We start from the raw sequence: 22,420 nt of genomic DNA on the forward strand, positions 1-22,420 counted from the left end.
GATAGGATCGAAAGGTGGCTGAGGTGAGTGAGAGAGCAGCTGGAGCTATTAGATTCTCTGCAGGCAGTCGCTCTCTCTTCCCATCACCGCTGTAGTTATAAACTCTAGCTCGGTGGGATGCTGCTAATGTAAAGTGCTCATTTATATCTGCTTTTGTGTCGGGCACATATATGTGCAGTAAATATATACGCGAAGCCCCATCTGCGGATCTGAATCTCTATGCGTGTGCGAGGGGGCGGGGGAAGGTGAGAAAGAAACCTCCCTGAAAGTGACGGTGCACAGCTGAACATCACAAATTATAAACGTGCGAGTCTGTTGGATCCCCTGACAGCCACAGATTTGGCTCTCTCTGGATTATACAGGCACTTTTTGAATCCTAACTTGGAATACATTGCAGTCAAATTACCATACCCGCAGGATTTCAATATTTAAAGAGGTCATCTGCATTCTTTGACACCTGGGTAAGAAAAATAAATAAATAAAAAATGCCACAACAGCCAAATAGGGCAGGTTACATCTAAGAGGGAATGAAATTTGTCATCCGTCTAGATCTTTTTTATTGTAGATTTTGACTACCTTTCCACAGAGTTTCCATTGACACTTCGGGAACACGCCTAAGGCTGCAAAACACCACAAACACCAGAACACGTATGCCCAGGCTGAGTTACACCTGCAACAGGGACTAGTGTTGGGAAGTAAACTTGGCTCTGTGTTTTGGTATTTTTGATCATAATAATGACAAACAATGTCCATATTACACTGAGCAAAAGAAAAAAGCTTATTCATTTGAAAAGATCTGAATAACTATTAGCTAAATTAATAACATTTACCACCTGAGATTATCACTAGTCCTTCATCAGTCAACAACATACAAGAAATGCAGAAATAAAATTCTTACCTCCATTTCCAACAAGTAAATTAACAAAGACACAGCACATGCAGAAAGCCGCAGGGTTTTAATGACAGTAATTTAAAAAGCTTTGAATATAATACCAAACAGACCTGAACAGCCACATTATTAAGGAGTCACTCCAATGCAGTGACTGTGTAACTGGTAGAATGCTGTACACATATTTTCCTCATACATGCTGGATATCAGGTTACTGAGGTTCTGACTTTAGTGATGACTATTGAGCCAAGGCACTGTATAGTTGTACAACAGAAGTTAAAAGCTTGGTTGTAGTATGTCAGCTGTACAAAGCAAAATGCAAAGCAGCAAAGAACGTCTTCAAATTTTAACTCTAAAACAAGGTCAACAAAAGTCAAAGATCAATACTGAGTAAAAGTCGGAAACTACAAGCAACATTTCAGGTCTAATTGTGGTATTAGCAAAGCTGAAGACACTTTGTCCCAAGTTTGCAATGTTTTGTTCCAAGCTTGACAGCATGACAAAGAGATTTGGTCTCCATCCTGGCATTACAGTGGTGAATGAAAATGTTGCTGCCAATACATGGATGAAAGAAACGAAGAGCAGAATATTACAAGCAGAGGTGTTATGGAAGATAAAGGGCAACATAAAACAGCTTTGTAAGACATAAATAAAAAAAAAAAAAATAAAATAAAAAAATCCATATCAGTCCACACCAGAAGTGTCAGATTGGCGGCTGATTCCCCTTGTTGTCCTTTTCTATGTTTTTCAATTTAAAATGGTTGATAATTCTGTTAAAACAATTATCCACAGATCAAGTCTATTATTTTAAGTTTTGGCACAATTCAGTACAACATGTTGAATATGTGTTGAAAGTGTTAAGTGATGTGTGTAAGGTGACAACACACTGTATGGCTCCTGATGTGCTTTCCTCTCATGTCTGGGCTCTTCAATACTGTAAGATGAACTGACCACCTAAAAACTACAGGAAATTATCCAGTATGAGTGATTACTTTTTCCACACACTTTGAGCACTGCGATGGAGCTACATTGTGGGGTTTTGCTAACAAATTTGAAAAGGCTGGACTGCGGTGTGATGAAGGCCTGAAAGGACACGTATCATTCACAACCGGCTAGGAGTGAGTTAGTTGACATATTTCATCCTGTAGAGAGGGCCTCAAACTCTAGCACCACCAACAACACAATTCTTCGCTTATGATCTTTCAGCTGAAACTTTGCAACAAAGTTTGGAATTCAGCACAAAGAGAAAAGCATTCTTGGAAACTGAAATGTTTCTATCAATTTAAATATAACCCCTCCAGGACAACCTATATCTCTACTGGAATAAGCAAAAAGAAAACTTTCAGCAAAGACTTACCGAAAAAGCCTGAAAAAGACAGAGAGAAAAAAACTCAATAACTGCTCATGAATATCAGTTCAAGTCTAGATGGATATCTTTTTCACATTCTGCTAGTGGATATTGATCCCACAGAATCTTTTTGGTGTGTGCAGTTTGGTAAAAACACTGCTTTTTGATACCAAACAGAAAATTTTCTGAATTCAGTCATACATTTCTTTTTTGTGTGTTTTTTTATGTATATTGGGTTCTTGTTTTATTTCTATTTTTCGTACATTTTTGTTTGCATTCTGGTGTCAAGTTTCCAGGCATAGGCTCAGTCTGCAAGTGCAACATTTGCCTCACTGATTAGCTTTTTAAATTTATGCATGCACATAATTCATTATCTCCATGATGACATGACAGGTTGTATAATAATACAATAGCTGGTGTTGGCACAGGGTTTAAAATGGTGGTTGGCTGGGGAGTATGAATTTCCCTGCGTGCCTGTTTTGAATTTTCCCATCATTCACCAGGCTTGTCTTACAGCCTAAAGACATACAAAAAAGGTTAAATGCCAATTCTCAACTGGCCAAACCTTTTCTCACATTTTTCAACCAAAATCACTTGCTGCCTTCCCATTTTGTTACCTCAGATCACATTTTTTTGTAACCAGTTTACCCATAAATGAATAATTCCAATTTACTCATTTTTCATTTTATTTTTCCCGTTTCTATAATGTTATCCAGTTTACCACAGTCTCTGGCAAATAGCATTTGCACAGACAACCTCCTGCATGCTATACACTGTTAGACATTAATTTTACAGTTTGCAACCTAGCAACCCACAAACCAATTAATGGCTGTATGTGCAGCACTGCTTTCTGGACAAGCATTAAGACCAGTTGTGGTACATCTAGATTTTAATCTGCATCAGGTGTGGGCATGTACTGTAGTGACACCAGATGCAACATGTTGTATAAGACAATTAAAATGTAACACCCAACAATTGTTCCCCGAAAATCATTGCAATTGGTCCTTTGCAATAATATTATTGTGCACATTTATATTACAATAATGTTGTATCATTCAAACACAGGAAGGTTTTCAACATGTGGAAGAAGGTGCTCTGATCTGATGAGGCCAACTTTTTTCGAACCTTCATTGCATAGTTTCAGCTGGAAGATCATGAGCAAAGAACTTGTTTTGCGATGAAATGATGGATAGAGCAAAAGGCAGATGGTTTGACAAAACATTCACTTGATACGAATCATGTCGTAATATTCAGATTTTTATCTGTGTAGCATTTTTAAACCTTTCACCATCGTCCTCTCTCTTCACAAATTTGTACTATTTATTTTTCTCTATCACACAAAATCCCAATAACAAATTAAATGTTGTATGTGTTCCCAATATTGTGCTACCCTACTTGCAACACAATGTACACATTATATTGTTTTTTTTTTTTGTGGTGGATTCCTACTGCTTGATGCTCACTAATACCATATTATCAAAAAGGAGTTTCTCCTGAAAGCTCAACACTCTGAGTGTCTGTCATAAATATAGCAGCATTAAACAACAATACACACCTGTCCAGCATGTTAATTATCACATTAAATTATGCAGTTTATAAGGAAGAAACAAAGACATAAATATAGATAAAAACACAAGGTTGGTGTGTACAGCAGAGCAGCAATTTACCACCTGCTTTTTGTATTATAAACAATGCCATGAACTAACAACATAAGATCCTGTTTGACAGAGCATTTTCTGATGTTCAGATAAAACTGGCACGAGTGATTACGGCTGCCATATCAGCTGCACAAAATCCCACATAAACCAGAATGAAAAGGGATGCGGATGCATAATGGTGTCATTTGCTCTCATTATGCTGATGCTATGTGGATTCTCCAAACCATGTATCTGCAACACCAACGATGGTCAGAAGTGTGTTTGTATAAAATATATGGAAACGGATTACAAGGGAAAAAATGAAAATGCTTGTTGAGACACAATGCACTCATCTCACCTCTCCATCCTCTCAGTGGCAGGTCAGTGTAAGTTGGTTGGAGCCAAATAATTTTTGGGGAGGATCACAAGGTTGCGGTTTGTGCCCACCCTTACTCCCACACACACAAACTCCTCCCAAAGCCCACCTCTATCTATCCGCCCACCCCTGACCATTCCCATCACTTCACAGCTGGATGAGCAAAGCAGCAGCAGCTACCTACCTGGTGCTGTGATTGACTGCACTGCTGCTGAACGCGCTTCACTGTATCTGTGCCGTGTTTATTGCTTCTTTCACCTTCACCGTAATTGAGTCCCTTCCCTATGCCAAATATGCACCATCAGAAGGGCGGATGTGAGTGTGTGTGTGTGTGTGTGTCCAAAGACTCTGGATGTGTGTGTGTTGGTACACAAGGGAGAAGAGAGTTGACTGGCAGGCTACATAACTCAATTCAGGAATTCTGAGGGAGTCTGATGGCATTTTTTCCCCGTGTGTTGGAATGCGTGACTGAGTTTACCTTTACTGTGCAGAGCTAATCAACGTACCCTATGTAGGAAGTGATGGGTCCCTGTATGGGAAGAAACTCCAGACTATGCATAGCACTTCAATGTGTTCTGGGTGTGAATGCAATTTAGGGGGGTCAAGAACCACCCAAATCATGTAATATACGGCCTTCACAGCAGTTACAGCTGCAGGTGTTTTACAGGATGTCAGTAAAGGTTTTGCAAACCTGGAATTTTTCATCTGTGAACATCAATTTTCAAGTACAACCACTGGTAATGACTTGAATTTTGGTCTGGACTTTGTCTGCAGCATTCCAACATATGAAGCAGGTTTGATCTGTATGCTCTGGGCCATTGTTCTGCTAGAAAGTAAAATGCCCTTGATAACTGGATGGAAACTGCTGGGTTTCCTTGAACAGAATATTGTTAAACTTTTTTGAGCAACTAATTGAGCTTATTGTACTGCTTGATAACAAGGAACATTTGGAATATATGTATAATTGTATCAAAATTATTATTTTTTTTTTCTTTTTGTGCCTCGAGACAACTCTTGTTGTGAATTGGTGCTATACAAATAAACGGTATTGAATTGAAAGCTTCCCCAGCACTGTTGAAGTAATGCATACTAGCAGCCAGATTGCACTTGATTATATTTAGGGGTATTAGAGTAGAGATTCTGTCATACTTCACTAGAAGTCAAACAGTTGACACAGAATCTTGTGGTAGCAGGACTTTTGTATTTGCATACACCTTTGAATTCGCAGACCACCTGGGGACTTCCAGGTGGTCTGTGCTTCAGTATACGTCATGCTGGGCTCCCTTCCCTGTCCCTGCATCCTTAATGTTACTATAATGAAATGATCGTGGAGAGAGCACCAGATATTTTTAGCCATGTGACATCTTTTTAGACATTTTGCAAAGAATGGTACAGGACTACATAATTCTTCAACGTGTCTGATAAATATTCCTCCAAAGCATTCATGATGTCGATACAAAGACCGGATGGTAGAAATGGTCTATTTGAAGCGAAATATCGGCATTACTGTCCGAGTGCATTTCTGCATGAATCGTGCTACAAACGTTTGACCAATCACACAGCACATCACACGTTGCTCAAAGATTTTAACTCAGGCCTGGTGTCAAAAGGGGAGGAAGGACATCTCCTGGCGAACCAGAGGACACAATTTTCATCATGAGATTTTGTCATTGAGAGCAGTTTTGGGTGCTTTGAATGACAAACAGGTGAACTTCAAAGGGGTTTAAGTACATATGCATTTGTAAGATTTTGATTTGTTGAAAAGTTTCAAATGCATATATCATTTTCTTTTTACTTCACAATTACGCAAAACTTTTTGTTACTCTCCTATACATGAAATCCCAGTAAAATAAATTAAGGTTTGTTGTTATAAGGCAACGAACTGCAAGGCACGGTGCACAAATACAGAAAACCAGTCACACCTGTAAAACAGACAATGTGCCAAGAACAAGCCAAGTAGCACAAGTGAATTCTGAAGTATGATGGATGTGTCAGCCGCTGAGCGATGAAAAAAGTAGAGTAGGCAAGACAAAAATGATGATGTGTGCATGTTGGTTGTGTGAGAGATGAGGAGCCTGATAGGCATGATCAAACACTGAGGAGTTAAACTCTCTTTTCCTCCTAATGGTAGGGGAAAAAGTTATTTGCAGACTTTTGGAGACATAAAAGAAGCAGAAGAGGAGGGCTGGAAGAGATGAGGTTGTAAAAGACAGTCACGGGAGGAAGAGAAGGGGGAGTGGGAGATGGCTGAGGGGACTGCAAGGTGTCTGAAGGGCATGTACACTAAAAATAAGCTTCAAACCGCTAGAATATTGCTCCGCCGTGTAAAATGCAGAGTTCAGCAAGCCCAGAGCAAAAGGGATCCTCAGAGAAGGTGCATCTGGAGGTGGAGTTAAAAAATAAAAAAAGGGAAACAAGCATTTTGACTAAGTGAGAAAGCAAAAAGTTACAGGAACACAATAAGGAAGTGGAAGTTTAAGTTATTTTGAGAAATGGGAACAGTGGAAAAAGAAGATGAGAGACAAAAAAAAACATATTGGAAATGATTTGTTGGGGTCTGTGTAAATGTAAGAAAAGTGAGGGGAAATATAAAGTGCCAGATGAAAGGAAAAAACCATTTTGCCAATGCAAATGAGAAAAGGAAAGCGGAAACACAGGCGTTCAAAAGCTGGCCACCTGGGTCCCGTCAATCCTCTGTCTCTCTTTTTCCTCTTTCTCCCTCTTCATCTCACTTTCTATCTATTCACACCTGGCTCCGCCATCCCTTTAGCCTGCAGCGACAGTGTGAGAGGTAGGAGGAAGGAGGAAGAGAAGACATAGATGGGGTGCAAGCAGCAGGGAGGCAGGGGGAAAGACTGCCAAAATATCCATCAGCAAGCTATCTTGGCAAAGAAAAGTCCTTTTTCCCCTTCACCAAAACGCGCCTTTCCAACCATCACTGAGCTTGCCTGTCATTGCTAACTATTAGGAACAGTTGGAGCAGATGCATGCGGACACATGCACCTGGAGCTCAGAGTGTCGTGCGTGGCCATGGGCATTTGTACTTAGACACCAACAGAGTTAGGCGAAGAAATACAGCCGCAGAGGGAGGGGCTGGAGAGATGGAAATAAAAGCTTTTATGTGATCATGGTGAGCAAAAACAAAAAGACACCAAGTCACTGCTGAGGCCCTTGAACAGGCTTCACACTGCAGGAGAGCTGGGGAAGAAGGATCAAAGAAGAAGAAGCTAAGAAAAAAAAACTGTTAAGAATAAGAAAAATATTAGAGAAGGTAAACAGTAACTAGGTGTAAAAACGGGTTTTACTTGAGATCAAAGGGCACAACCAGTGGCCCAGGCCTTGTGCTTTTGTGAATATGGTTTTCAGGCTGGGTGTGTCTGCCTGGTTCTCTGTACTATCAACTGGAAAGCTGAAAAGAAAACTAGTAAGCTAGCGTTACACATACAAAGCACACCGCATTCTGTCAAAAGGAAAGGAAGCACAGTTCACTGATTGTGATGGAACACAAGCAGACCTGAATTTCAAAATCTGTACAAATGCAAGCCATTGGCCCCATTTGGAAATTTTAATCATCTGGGATTAACTTAATTTTTAGTTACCAAAGGTTTACGATTGTTTAAAGTTTTTCCCACAAGTTCATATTGATTTTTTTTGAAGACCTCAAACCAAATTAATTTCCACTATAAACAAGGCTGAGTTATTGTTGAATTCACAAGTAATACTGTGCATATATTTGCCAGCCACTGTAAAACTCCCTAGCTAACAAAAATAGACTGCAAATATTTGACTTAAATTGGATTTGCAATTAATTTAATTCACAAATACTTCTGTTCAGATGATTGTACTGTAAAAGTGTCGCCAGCATTTTTCTCCAGATTATAGATAATTTTAGTGCAAATACATTTGCAGTGTCCAAAATACAGAAAATGTAGAACTTTCAGTAGACAGCAGAATTTGCTTTGGTTAGCCGTGTTATGTTTAAAGTGCTGTATAAATGTGGGATACTAATTTAAGTTCTATGGGTATTTGTAGAATAAACTAAAATTGTCATCGGCAGATTAGAGCTTTACAACATTAGTGTTTGGAAACTGGCCACACAATCTCTGACTGGTTCATCTCTCATTATATATTCACTAATTACACTTTACAATTCATTTTTTCTTATGTAAAGTAGTAAATTTGTTAAAAAGTCTTTTCTCTCTGGGTTGTGCTGTGGTGGCGCAGGGGTTGGGCACGGCCCACGTATGGAGGCCCTGGTCCTCGACACGGCTGTCGCAGGTTCGATTCCCGGCATGCTGCATGTCTTCCCCCTTCTCTCATTGCCCACTTTCCTGTCAAATAAAGGCCACTGGAGCCAAAAAAATCTTTAAAAAAGAAAAAGTCTTTTCTCTACATTTAGACCCGAAACAGTAAAACAGTAGTTAGATGCGAGATGCTTCCTCATTTTATGTCAGTTAGTCCTGGCACGCAGAAATTAACTTTGCCTTCTGGTCGTTTCTGCAGACTCAAGCATACCTTCTGCTCACAGATTGTTGAGCTTTCATCTTTTCAAATCGAGACAGCAAGCCACATATATCAAAGTCTCCCAGCTTCACAGGGGCCTAATATAATCAGATTTATCCAGTTCAAGTTTATGCAAACAGTGTATTGTAATATACTTCTTAGCATAATGAAAATACACAGCAAGCTTTTTTTATATCTATATTATGCTATATATGTTAAATTCATAACTTTCATTTATTTTGCAACATTAAAACATCCCCCCCAAAAAAAGGAAAGTAAATTTGTGAATTGCTTTAGATGGGCAGTAGTACAGCCTGGAATCCCGCTGACTAAAACAGTGGGCAGAGCGACTTGGATGGAAAAAAAGGGATAGATGGTAGCCATCATGGCCTTTGGGAAGAGAGAAAATAATCAAGAATGAAAGCACATTCCCCCTACAGCTTTCTTTTATTAGTTTCTCTAGCAATAAACTATGTTACTGTATATGCAGTCAGGAGGCGACGGCTTCGTGCTGTGTGTACTCTCTCGCTCTCAAGACTCTAGGATCTCTATTGCAGACACAGAAAACACTTGCTGCCCATGCCTACGGAGTTGACGAAAGCTAAAAATGACTTGTGGAGCGATCAACAGAACCCCACTGGCCGATCCAAGCTGCTTCACAGCTCAGTTCGCCAGGATAGCCTAGTGGGAAGCAGTTGCTATGAACTACAGTTTCCTCTGCAACTGCGTCCAATGCCCAAGGTCTCTGTCAAACTCACTCTGTATCATAGATTGTTTGCCTGTTCCACTCATCTGCAGCAATGGCCAGAAAGGAAAGGCATGGTCCTTCTGTAGCTGGTGATAACATTATTCGTCCGCCAGATGGACACGGAGATAGGAACACATCTGTGGATGTGACTCGAGCACCACTTCAATCTGCCGCTGATGGTTTATGGAAGGTCAGGTGAGTGGGCCGGACCTGTTAACAGCCATCAGGTGAATCAGCAGTCATGCACTTGAAAGCTCCTTGAACTGCTCCATAGAAAATGAATCCAGTGAAAGCTCTCCTCAAGGTTGTTGGTGCCAGGCCACTTCTTAAACGGCCTCACCAACTGTAACAATGTGTGCAGAAACAATTGCAGCACCAATCCAATTTGGTAGAGCTACTTTCTTTTTCCTCTTTCCCTTCACTGCAGGCAGCCACACAGCAGTCCAACTTGTGTTTAGCTTAAAGCAAACCCTCACTTGACGACCTTATGAATCTTAAAAGAGCCCAGCGGATCTTTGCGGTAAATCTTGCACCAGCAGATTAAGTACAACAGCAGGCTTTTTTTACACTCTCATTTTTAAATCTTTGTCTATCTTTTTCAGACTCCCACCACCCTGCAAGCACATGGGAACAAGGTGTTTGGGAGGAACCTTTTTTGAGGATTGTTTTCATACGCTCTAAATTAATTGCCTCTAATTAGGGGTTGTTTACGGTTTGCTAATGAAGTGGATCAAAGCTTAATACCCCTGATATTGAGGATCTTGTCTACGGCCCAAGGAAGAGTTGAGGAGAAAAGCAGGCAGCGTAAAGAGTAGAAGGGTATTAGCAAAGTATAATGGATCTAAAAAATCTCACACCCCTGTAAAAGACGACAGGTTTTTGTAAAGTAAACATTTAGACCAAGTAAACACAAGTGATACTTAAATATTAAAGGGAAGGGGAAACAAAAGTAATGAGGCTGCACAACTTTTTACTCAAAAAGAATGTTTTCTAGAATACTTTTCCTGACATTTTGTAGTTAGTCCTCAGAGAACAGTGTAAATGGTCAGATAAAGGCTAGGAAATCATTTTCAAGCTGCATGAATTTCTACCAGATAATAGGGCTGAAACGATTCCTCGAATGATTCGAGTACCTCGATTACTAAAATTCCTCGAGGAAAATTTACCTGCCTCGAAGCTTCGTTAATTTATGTTTTATTAGTTAGCGCACCGTGTTCCGGCCGGGACTTCATTTGCGTTGCGCGGAGCTCTCACTTCCGCCTCTGAGTTGTTGACAAAAGCTAAGTCTCAGCGGCATAAAGTCCAATCTTCAAGATTGGCCCGTGGAGATTTTATTGATTGATGATAATGCCCGACTTTTTAGCGGAACCAATAAGCATCCTTAAAATGACTGGGGGGATGCCTGGAGTACGGCAGCATTTCTCCTCCGGGGCTGCTGGTTGAAAGCGAACGGCGGGAAGAGCGCTGAGGTGAGCGGATAGACTGAACAGGGCGGGCGGCTGAGTAGCTGATGCTTACCGTGTAAATGTAGCTTTACCGACGAACCGCACAATAAATTTCATATCCCGGTCTGAAGAAACGGGTGGCGGAGCGCATCGTACATGGCTGGTAGATGAGTTTCTGAGTGTGACCAGTGAAGGTGTCGTAAATATCCCGTATTGCTTCCCCCGTGTTCGTCCCCCGGTCTAACGGTTCGTCAGTCCGCTGGTCTATTTCCTCCCCTCCACCCCATCTTACGTTCGTTCATTCGCCCTCTCCTCCCACTCCAGGCGGCATTTCCCGTATTTTCAAACCCAAAGCGTGACAGGTTAGGTGGCAAGGTGAGTTTAATTAATCTATTAAACTCACTGAAGATGAATACATAAACTAAAAGCTGGATTGTAGACATTTTTTATAAGCATATTTGTGAGCCTGCCTCTTTGTTATTAAATTCAATATAATTTCAGATTTTTCTATAACTTCTGGTTAACTTAGAAAGTGAGCTATTATTGTTACAGGTTAGTTTTCTAAACTACAAAAAAAGCAACTGTTAGGGATGCTCAAATATGAAAAATTGGACTGATATTGATATCTGATAGTAACACCTGTATTATGCCAGATTTACCAATATTTCATTTTATAATTTTTTTTATCCGATTACTCGATTAATCGTAAGAATAATCGATAGATTACTCGATTACTAAAATATTCGTTTACAACAGCCCTACCAGATAATCACTGTGAAGTATCTGTGACAGTAACCCTAAGTAATATTCATGCCTGGGCTTAAACTGCTCAGCTTATAGAATCTCAGCCATCATCCCAATATCAGTACAAAAATGAAGTGAGAAGTGGATCCAATATTTAGTTGTGGTTGTGATGAAGTGGCAGACATGCTAAAGTCCACAGAGCTTTTATGGGAAATTGTGTAATGGTAAAAAAAAGAAAAGAAAATTATCATTAATCCAATTGAAAATTTGTGGATGGATATGAACAGCACAGTGTCTACGTAAATGCGTCATCCTGATAGACTACAACCCAAACAGACCGATGCTGCAGAAAGATGAAAAGTTCTTCAACAATTGTTCGTTGAAGCATTATTTCAACACTATGTTTATTCTCTCCTCCTCACCCCCCAAAAAGCAACCAGTGTGTGTTTATTTAAGTTTAAAAGGACATATTAAAAGGTTTCCAAAACATGAGAATGATTTCAATTAGGTTCTGCTGTTTTTATAAAAAACTAGGCAATCAACAGTGTTTTGAGAGTTTTGTCAAAAGCCACTTACCCTCTGTCCAAAATAAAGTGGGAAATCTAATGTTTATCTGCCAGCTATCGCTGCTATCAGTTGTATCTATTGCAGTGATAAGAGTGATATTTTTGAAAGCACAAACACAAAATTGTGTTTGCATGGCATTTGAAGAGCTAATATGTTTTAATCTTTTACTTACTTAATGCATTCTTTTTCAGCTAGAAAGCATCTTTGAGCGCTGCTAGAGTATATAAACAGTTGCTAATATAATCAAGGTTTGATTATGTTTGAGTGAAAAAAAGAGTAAGGAAAATGTCACAACAGTAGCTAAGCTAGACATGGTAATAACTACAATGAATTTGCCACTCATGGGAGAGACATTTTAAGGGTTTTCTTAGACAGAAAACTCATCGGAGTCCTCTCTGGCATTGTTGTCTCCGCGCTCTGAAAATCTCCATCTGATTTCCCAGAAGATAGAGCGGCGCTTTCACTGGCAATTTTCAGCATCCGACAATCTCATCAAAGCAAACCTATTAATGGTGATGATATGAAGGAGGATTCTAAACGGCAGGCAGATGAATAGCCCAGTGCGTGTGTGGGTGTCCAATTCTCCATGTAGGATGGGTGAAAGTAGGAGGGCTGGACATAAGAGTCTGTGTGTAACATTCTCAGCACTTGTTTGGCTGGGTCTTGGTGTATGTGTGTATTGTGTGTAGGTGTAAGAGGGCATGTATACACTGTGACCTCATCGATCATGACAACTTGTCCCTCAGGTGTGGTCACCTACACAGTGCTTGCCCTTTCTTCATCTTTATCTTTGAATATTGCCATCCATCTCTCTGTTTGTGAGCTCCCTCCCTGACACCAGCACCCTGTATTTCCTGATCTTTACCCTCTTCTCCTAACGTCCCTCTCCTTTCCCTCCTCACCTTTTTTGGCCCTAGGAATCAGTCATCCTGCACCACAGAGGTTGCCTTCTTTCCTTTTGTTTTTTTTTTTAAACACTCCTTTATTTTAGCACAGAAATCCTGCAATCATTCTCTCGTTTGCTGGACTCCTCTCAACCTGACTTTCTCCTCTGCTCCACTGGTCTATGACACATGCCCCTGGTGCTTTCCCTTCCCCTCTTGCTGTTTTCTTTCTCTTTTTTTGATACAGTGTGCAGCCATGGCTGCAGACATCGCTCCCTCTCTCCCTGTGACGCCTTCACTCTCCCTCTGTGACCCCATCAGCTCCTCAGTGCCCCAGCTAATCCTGGTCACTCTTCATCACCCAGCCTCCACCAGACACACCGACCTCCCAAGGTGGTGGAGGAAAATGTGGTCTCTTGTGGAGTTTCTGCACCCAGGCTGAAGTTTAAGCCCATCTCTGATCCTCCTTACCACCGAATGAGCACCTCATTACCAGCCATCCGTCCCTCCTCTTGTCTCTACATTAAGTCTTCCAGATGGGATGCGCATTAGCCTTTTGCTCTGGCAAAGTACACAGCTTCTAGCTCTTCAATTTTAGGCACTTGCCCTTTTCAGCTCAATCAGCCTCTTTGGCCCAATCACAGCTAGCGAGGACTCTGTTGCACCGCTTGAGTGAGGATAATCACCTTGGTTACTGGCGTTACTGGAGCCCGCTGTCTAACCACGTTAGCACCGCGCCCTGGGAGCTGTGGAGACAGGTGTCACAGCAGCAAGGGAGGGTGTTAAACAAGCCCAAAAGAGGAGATATAAACATTTACTCCCAGTCATGGGAAACTCAATATTAATAGTGAATAATGCTCACCCGGTGGTGATAATATTTTCATGTTTTTTTTCAGATGCAGAAGCCCCTCTCACTACACCATTATTCAGTACTGACTGCCTTGACAGAAGTACACCTTGTGTCCTGGCAGAAAGAATACTTAGCAGCTGTCTCTGAGTGTTGCACCAAGAAGTTATACCGGGACAACTGCTATTTACTGATTTCACAGTCCCAAGGCAAAGACAAATGTACACAGAGAAGGGTCAGCTGCTGGAGAAAAGCTGCTGGCTCAGGGGACGCTGGGTCACAGCACAGTGAGAGATTCACCCAGCTGGGGCTTTTGCTTTTTTTACATGAAAGCCAATCAGATCAGATGAACCTAAGAGCACCAGATTGATTGGCAGGCTTCAGATGCCAGCAAACGGAGATGTCCTTGGTGTCCTACTCTGCATCGAAAAAAACTTGCGCACCAAAGTTGGTGGAATGCCAGTTGTTCTCAGAAAGCGACACGTAAGGACGACATAGATCACCATTATGATAATCATGGGCAGCACTATCTGGGGAATAGTAATGGGAAGGAGATGAGGTGGCCGCCATAAAGAGTGTTTCTACATTAGCATTTGCCCTGATTAGATTGACAGAAAGTTTAACTAATGGACAATTAAAAAAAAATGGTCAAATGAGATATAAGGATTCGATTACCATTTGGTGTCTTTGTGTGACCCTTTTAGTCATTGTGCTTTGTGTTTTCAGTTTGCAAGAACCTATCCCTAAAGGCGAAGCCCAAACCAAAGCACATTCCAGTAAATAGGATGTGAAAAGGGATGTGTGATGTGTGGGCTCAAAAGGACATGTCAGGTCTAATTTCCCTTCTCTATTAAAATCAAAGCAAAAACATTAAATCCCATCAAGACCAGGCTACGGTACTAGAGTAGCTTCTTGACTGAGTGAAAAGGCAGATGTTTAAAACAAGAAGCTACACAGTTATTAGGCATAACATAGAGTAAATCCAGTGAATTCTGATGATTTGCTATGACACTTGTGTTAGAAGCAGACATAACTGGAAAGTCTAAGGATTTTCAACAGGTTGGCAAGCAGCAAATTGTGATGGCCAGTAAATTGGGTGAGACCATGTCCAAAACTGAAGCCCCTCCAGCTGGGCAGTGACCAGTTTCGGCTCAATTTAATGAGTAAATGATTTTAAAGACCAAGTCCGATCTAAAATCTATGGGGGCCAAGTTCAAGTCAAGTCTCAAGAGTTCAGTGGGAACATTTAAGTTAAGTCTTTAATCTTTCACCACAATTCTGAGCTAAGTCCTCAAGTTTTACGCTCCAAGTCCAATTCAAGTTCACAACTTTGAGGCCATACCTAAAATATACCTAACTTTTTTTCCCCCAGCTCAAGAAATTGACTTGAAATTGCAGGCCAATTTGTGTATGGCTCGATTGCAGCATTAAATAAAACTCCAAAAAACTTGAAAGATTTAATAAACTCTTTTTACTTGTACTTGGTGTCAAAACATATTCCAGAAAACCCGTCTGTGTAACATTAGCATGACAGTCAGTCATTTATACACGGTAAACTCAGAGGGGACCATATTATTTCCTCACATGATATACATACACCAGTTTTCTTTCATTGCTGATTACATGAGATAAAGACTGTTCATGAGACCCTAGCCCCACGCCTCCAATCTGAGTGAGATCACAAGTATTCAGAGCATGAGTGAAAGTCAAGTATAAAGCACTTATTTTTGCAGCTTAAGTGTGAATCAAATTTAAGTTGCAGACTTGAACAGCCGTCATTGATTTTTATCAAATGTGGTCCAAGGAAGGAACAGTTTTGAACAAACAGCAGGGTCATTGGTAGCCACTGATGGACTTAGGTAGCAAAGATTAATCCCTGTAGTACAATCAAAGAGATCAATTACTAAAGGTAAGGTTGGCTGTTAGACTAAACAGCGCATCACAGTTTGTTGTGTTAGGGCTGCAAGGCCGCAGATGAGTAAGAGTGAAAACACTGGATGCTTTACAAATTGCTAACAGATCATGGGGCATTTTCCACCTTATGTGCCTTCGGAATTGGTATTTGAACCATGTGTGTTCAGTGAGATGATTCCCTCAAAGAGTGACAAATTATTAGAATCCATTATTTCTGGTTGGTTGTTTTGAGAAGGTAAAAAACTTTTTCAATAAACAATTTGAAGAGCACAACAACAAGTCTGAGGCTGCAGCTTGGACTCCAAATTCCCCAGATCTATATCTAATGAACAAAACATTAGATAGCTGTAAAAACAAGTACCGTCCATTGAGGACTCACTTGGAAACTCCAGAACTGCTGCTAACGTCTTAGTGCCAGGTAGCATGTTAGCAGTCATTCAAAAAGGGTGGTCATAATGTTATGCCTGATCAGTGGGAGGAAATGAGTAGTCAAGTTGAATAAAATGCATCACCTGTGCAAACCTTGGAGCTTAAAGACTTCTCCTTCTGAGTAATGGACCCATAAAAGCCCAGAGGAGAATAAAAACAAGCCACAATAAGCTCTGTAACTCTTTTGGTTGTGGCTTTCCCCGGGAGAAACACAATTTGTCTATGGAGCTTATGCTGAGGCAGTTGCTCAGCTGAGATAGCGGGCCACCCTGTCAGGGCCCTTTAGGACTGCATCAGTTGATCAAACAGGGCTGTGCACAACAGCAGCAGGCAGCATACCTTTAAAAAAATCCTCATTTCTTCCTCTCTCCTGTCGACAGGCGCGGTAGCACTCTCTGCCAAGTTTCGGTTGTCCAATTATTTAGACTTACAAAAGACAGTGAATCAGAGGGGGATCGAACACAAACAACATCGTAGCAACACGGAGATCTGATTTTGCACTGATTTATACCGTGAACCAGCAGATGGCAGGGCAGAGAGCAAAGATGCAAGATCTTGCTCATTTTAATTAAATTGTCGATGAGAGTTCCTCCTTTTTTGGGGGGGGGGGCAGGAGGGGAGTGAATTATCCTTGAAGGTTAGGATCAAAGGATACATCTTTCCATACGGTGAAGGCTTTTTCAGCATATTAGGCAACAAAGAAAGGCACAGAAATAGCAAGCCCAGCGCAATATGTAAAAAAACTAAAAAGGGTTTCTGAACTCCTGCGTAAGGCAAACTACGCCTGACAACCATCAAATGCAGAGTTTGGGTTCTGACAAATTCTTACATAACCAACACTGCTCTGCTCAAAGGAAACCCTAATGTGTACATCTGTTATGCACCTATGCATGTGTGCATGCTTTTAGTTGTATACATACAGCATTTACCTTGATGCGTCTGTTTACGTGCCAAGCTTCCCTTCTGTGACTCAGAGCGACATTGATTTATGCGTGGCTTCTCTGCGTTTGTGGGTGCACTCACTAACACACAAGCACATCCACACACACGCACACATGCACTTAGATCGACTGTAATTGGTATTCAAATCTCCTCCTACAACTACGTCCAACTGCTGCTATTTTTCAGCCACTGGAGCCGAAGCCAAGGTCCAAGCGGGATGATGGGGAACAAGCTCAAACGGATGGGTCTCATTGCACACATTCGGATAAACAAATGGAGGTGATTTAAAGCGCATGGTGATAAGGCGGGCGGTAATGGAGGCAAAGGAGAGGAATGGGGATGGGGTGCAAAAATGGGCGTGATGGAGGGTGGTGATTAAGCAGCAGAGGTGGAGTTAGGAGTATTTGTTACAGTACGTGGAAGTTTTAGCCTGCACCTTCACAAGCATACAGCGCTGACTCTGTGTGTGTGCATGTGTGTGTCCCTCAGGCCTGCCTGTCAGACACACTGTGAAGTCTGCCTGACTTTCTTCTTCCACCATTTCTCTCTTATGCCTTTCTTGCTCCCACATTCTCTCCATCCCCATCGCCCCTTGTTCTATAAAAGGAGGGACAAGTCTTCACAACAGAATCCTTCACACATACATCTCTGCATAATAACAACTTCAATCCATGTTTTCTTTCATCTGGTAAAACTAGCAACACAACAATCAGTTAGCCAATATGCCTTTTATTGTGTCTGATTGATGATTGGAATATGAAAACATTGACATCTGTGAAATGAATCAAAACAAAGAACTGAATAATTGAGGTTTATAAATGCATCAATGCTTTTGTATGCGCTTGTTTGGCTTCAAAAATCAGACAAAGGTAAGGAACAATCAAAAATGCAAAACTACAAACCATTTTGCAATTCCTTTTTTTGCTGCAATTAAAACTACAATGTTTATGAAAGATTCTGCATTGAACTGATTTATGTCATATATTATAGTATTTTAGGTTAAAAAAAAAAAAAAGCTGAATCAGTAAGGTCAAACCTCAAAGAAAATCACAAATAGTGCTGGCCAAGAAAAGCCTGATTAGTTTCCACATTCCCTTTAAAATGGCAAAGGACAACAAATGCTGTTTTCTTTATCAGAAATAGTTTCAAAACAAACAGCTTTGCAGTGTCATCTTTACCACCTTGTGCCTTTAACATTCATGAATCCCCCCAGCCTCATGTTTCTCCCCCGGCTCCTGTCAGAGGCTAGATTAATGACAATGATCAGCGAGCAACCCCCAGCTGAGGGTGCCTGCAGCTTAGCCAAAACCCTGCACTGTAAGCAGCACACGCAGCAGCTTCCAGCGTCATTCAGACAAACACACAAACCTCTAACACAGAACTCCATTTAGACTAACATACTAACACCTACAGCTCATGCATATAAATCAGCCAGCCCTGATCCCACAGGAGACACACAAAAATACTCTCTGGGGAGGAAATCAATATGCAGGCGATGCTAAGGCTCTTATCAGTCCAACCATGAAATTTGCAATGGAGCAATGTGGTCCTCTTGTGTGGAACAAAACACATCATGACTTCAGGGGCAGTGACAAAGGTAATACCTGACCTATCACTTAACCCTTCAACAGCCTTCAGAACGCTGGAGACAAAACCCTGCAAAGCAACATCTGTGAGCATCACTTCATCTCATTCACGACCACTTATGTGTTACGGGTGGGACTTAAACGGCTTTGTTATGAGTTTGTGCTTCTGTTCCCTCCCGAGCAGATGGCTAGGGGCTAAAGTTGTTCTGGAATCCAAATTTCTGTGTTTGCAGAACGTGCACTTGTACCATCAGCCTGAAGAAGCAGTGCAGGACCATCCCGAGATAAGGTGCTCTGCGGGAGCCGCTGCGAGGGTTTGTAATACGACTGTTAAATGTTATTGTATTTGATAAGGAGGCGTATCAAAGGTCTGTTCAGATACACTTCTATGGGATATCAGAGGAAGAGCAAACACTTCCTCTTCTGTTCAGCGTTGTATCTGACACGGGTCTGATCCACTGCGGGAATCTGCACTCATGTAGCTGTCAGAGTGTTCAATCGGAGCAGTATGCACAGGAGACTTATGTCACAGGCTCCAGTCCTGCCGTGCACATACAAAAACAGGACTAATCAAAATGCTGTGACGCACCAGGGTCATCGGAGCATGGGAAGACCCATTCAGAAAATACATCAGCGGGAGCGAAAAGTCACAACAACCCGCGGGTTTCACTTTTGTCTTGATCGAGGTGTTCCAGGGTCTTTCCAGCTCAGCAGCTAGAGTGACTCACTTAAAATAAAACCCCGGGATTGCGCAAAATCGTCTCTAGCAATAATTACCATGTGCTGAATTTTTAAGCATTATGATTTATACACGTGCTCCTTTTCCTCCTTCCCGCTCCACTTGCTGCCTCATAAACCAAAGCAGCTGGAAACATAATTCAGCTCAGAGAGGACTTGGGCAAACTTGCCCGCTGACTGAGTCGCCCCCAACAAACTGACGGCTCTTCCATCCCCATTCACATCACACTCGCTCACTCTTCCGTCTCAAGTCTTACCGGTGTTCACCAAGCAGGCGGCTATAATGATGGCGAGAGGGACGCAGTAGTTCCACACGCTCAGAGCCATTGTTGATATTCCTCTCTGATCTTCCTGAGTATTCCTCTTCCCCGGAGAAATCAGTGTCATGAACCCGCAGGTTCACACTCCGACAGAGCCCTGGGCGGCCGTGCACCACAGCGCGCGCGTGTGGCTGTGTTTGGATGTGTCTGTCTGACAGCGCGCGTGAAACTGCGCGTGTGTTTTACGAAGCGCTTCCTCTCTGTCACACGCGCACACTTTCTCTCTCCCTCGCTCTCTCCTTACGAATATGATGGCTCTGCCGTTTTTTCTCGGTTGTTTTACATTGTAAATATATTTGAAAAGCTTGCCAGCGGGGCGGGCCCCGTGTCTTTCCGACCAATTACAGCGCGCAGGGCCAGGTATAGGGGGAAGCGGTTTGCGAATATGAGTGAGGGCTGGGGCTTAAACATATTGGCTAAAGGAAATAGGAGGGAAATCGGTCAGGAAAGTGTTGTATCCTTTAAAAACAATTTGCTCAAATGTAATTAATTATCGAGTCTTTTTTTTTTCTTTTTGATGCAAATAAATTATTTGATGATTAATTTCTATGTCCTGAAAACCAAAAAATAAAATACAACTAGGTTTAAATTATTTCTGGAAGTCTGAGGCTGATTGGAAATATTTTACGACTGGGCTACAGATTAGGAAACATGTATCTATACAGAGCGCATAATTTGCATAAATTGGTAATTATAAATCTGAACGAACAAAGATTATATGTGGGAGTCCTCATGACTCTACTCTTGGTCACTGTTAAGTTATAAGGATCAGATTATATGACAGATCTCTTACAAATCATACAGTATGCTGTTGACACCTAATTATATTTCTGCATCAACCCGTGACCACTGTCCCTTACAGTAACTGAATGTGCCAAACTAATGTTATGGATAGTGTATCAATAACATTTCCCCAAGGAATGGGTCAGAATTTTTCTCTAACTTAATGCAGTTGATTAGATGGAATGATAGAAACACTTTCTGCAGCCGACCTCATATCCAATTGAACAAACTGTTAAAGATGGCAACTGTCACATGTTCATCTAAGGTAACTGGTAGTAAACATCCAATGCTTTGTCAAAACGACATTTATTGATAGACAAATCAAAAAAGAAATGAAGGAAGTTATGTTTGATTTCATGTGAAAAATCCAATGATAGCTCTATGGCAGCATGAAAACATACTTGAAGTAACTGTGGTATTTACATTTAAGCACCTTTTTATGCTGTTGTTTACTTTTAAGTATTTTCCTGCAGGCAGATTTTCACAAGCTGGTATTATTTAAGTCATTACTCACCCGTTTTGAATGTGCAAAATGCGTTCACGCTCACATCTAATGAGACTGTGACCCTCATTATTCCTCTGGCGGCGAAAGACTTGGGATTTATCGTTGATTTCTCTTGTTTCCCGCAAATAACCTAGACCTGATTTACAACTTGTTGGAGAATTTTCTTGCATGTTGTCAGTGTTGGCTGATGAAGCAAACATGATTCAAAATATGTTTCAGGTAAGGCACTGAGTTCCTCTACCTCTGCCGTTATAATGCGGTTTGTTGGAGGTTTCCTCTACTTCCGCATAGGGGCGGAGCCGCTTCTTGGCTTATTTACGGACTCACACCAGAATTGTAACAGCCACATAATGTCTATTGCTAAATCAGCCTGTTTAAAAAATGTCAGAATAAATGGTTCATTGTCAAAATAGGACCCAGTAAAACTAGCTTATGCTTTTATTTGTAGTTATTATTTATTCTTGAGAATAGGGACAAAATGGGTTTTAATTTTCCCATATTTTTTTAAATTATTTCTCAACCTTATGTATGCAAATATGACAAATAATGTTTAGAAAATATGAAGATGCTAAGGTACAGGCTCCCAGTTGCGAATTTTTTAAAAAAAAAATTACATTTTTAATCGACCTGACCCAGAACTTTGTCATCACCATCTGACAAAAATAAATCTAAAATGATTTTTAAAATACCCCATTAGTGATATTTTTACTCAATTTACAGACAAATGCTTCTCAAGAAATAAAATAAATATTATTTAAAACAAAAAACAAGAAAAAGTCCATCTGATGGAGTTGACAGTGCATGACGGAGTTGACACAGAACTGAAGGTGGTGACAAACTAGTGAGTAAAATGAAAAACTTGGTACATGTGAAGTAATGCAATTCATGTAAAATACATTAAAATGAATTAGTTGCACAATTAAGTGAGATTTGACAACAATTTCACTGAAAGAGTCAGAAAAACTCTGACGGAGTTGACATCTGACGGAGTTGACGAAATGCCAAACTACCTCAATTTATATGATGTTATTCTGAAGGAGGCCATATTGTAGCTCGTCAGGTCCATGAAATCTTTACAGTTTACCAAAATTAAGCTTTTATTTCGCAAAATTTCATCAAAGTTTTGTAAATTGTCAGTTATGGAGTTGACACATCATGGTTGTGACAAACAACTTAGGAATAAAACAGAAGAAAAAACTAAAGAATAACTTAAGC

The 22,420-nt window shown here is 40.9% G+C and overlaps 1 protein-coding gene across 4 annotated transcripts in view; it reads right to left on the reverse strand.

The window, feature by feature from the left end:
- Positions 1–21,455, reverse strand: part of cadm4 (cell adhesion molecule 4) — a 235,497-nt gene extending 214,042 nt beyond the window's left edge. For 2 of the 4 annotated variants that reach the window (XM_014975274.2, XM_014975121.2), the window contains exon 1: positions 19,855–20,181. In XM_014975274.2, coding sequence (XP_014830760.1) covers positions 19,855–19,984 — 130 coding nt within the window. In that variant the 5' untranslated portion in view covers positions 19,985–20,181. Of the gene's footprint in view, positions 1–19,854; positions 20,182–21,214 lie in introns of those variants that run through there. The other 2 variants (XM_014975197.2, XM_014974978.2) reach the window with 2 other exon arrangements.
- Positions 21,456–22,420: the final 965 nt, after the last annotated feature.

Source organism: Poecilia mexicana, unplaced genomic scaffold, assembly GCF_051168715.1.
Source record: "Poecilia mexicana isolate PSO_F unplaced genomic scaffold, ASM5116871v1 scaffold_16, whole genome shotgun sequence".
In the NCBI taxonomy this organism is placed as follows: domain Eukaryota; kingdom Metazoa; phylum Chordata; class Actinopteri; order Cyprinodontiformes; family Poeciliidae; genus Poecilia; species Poecilia mexicana.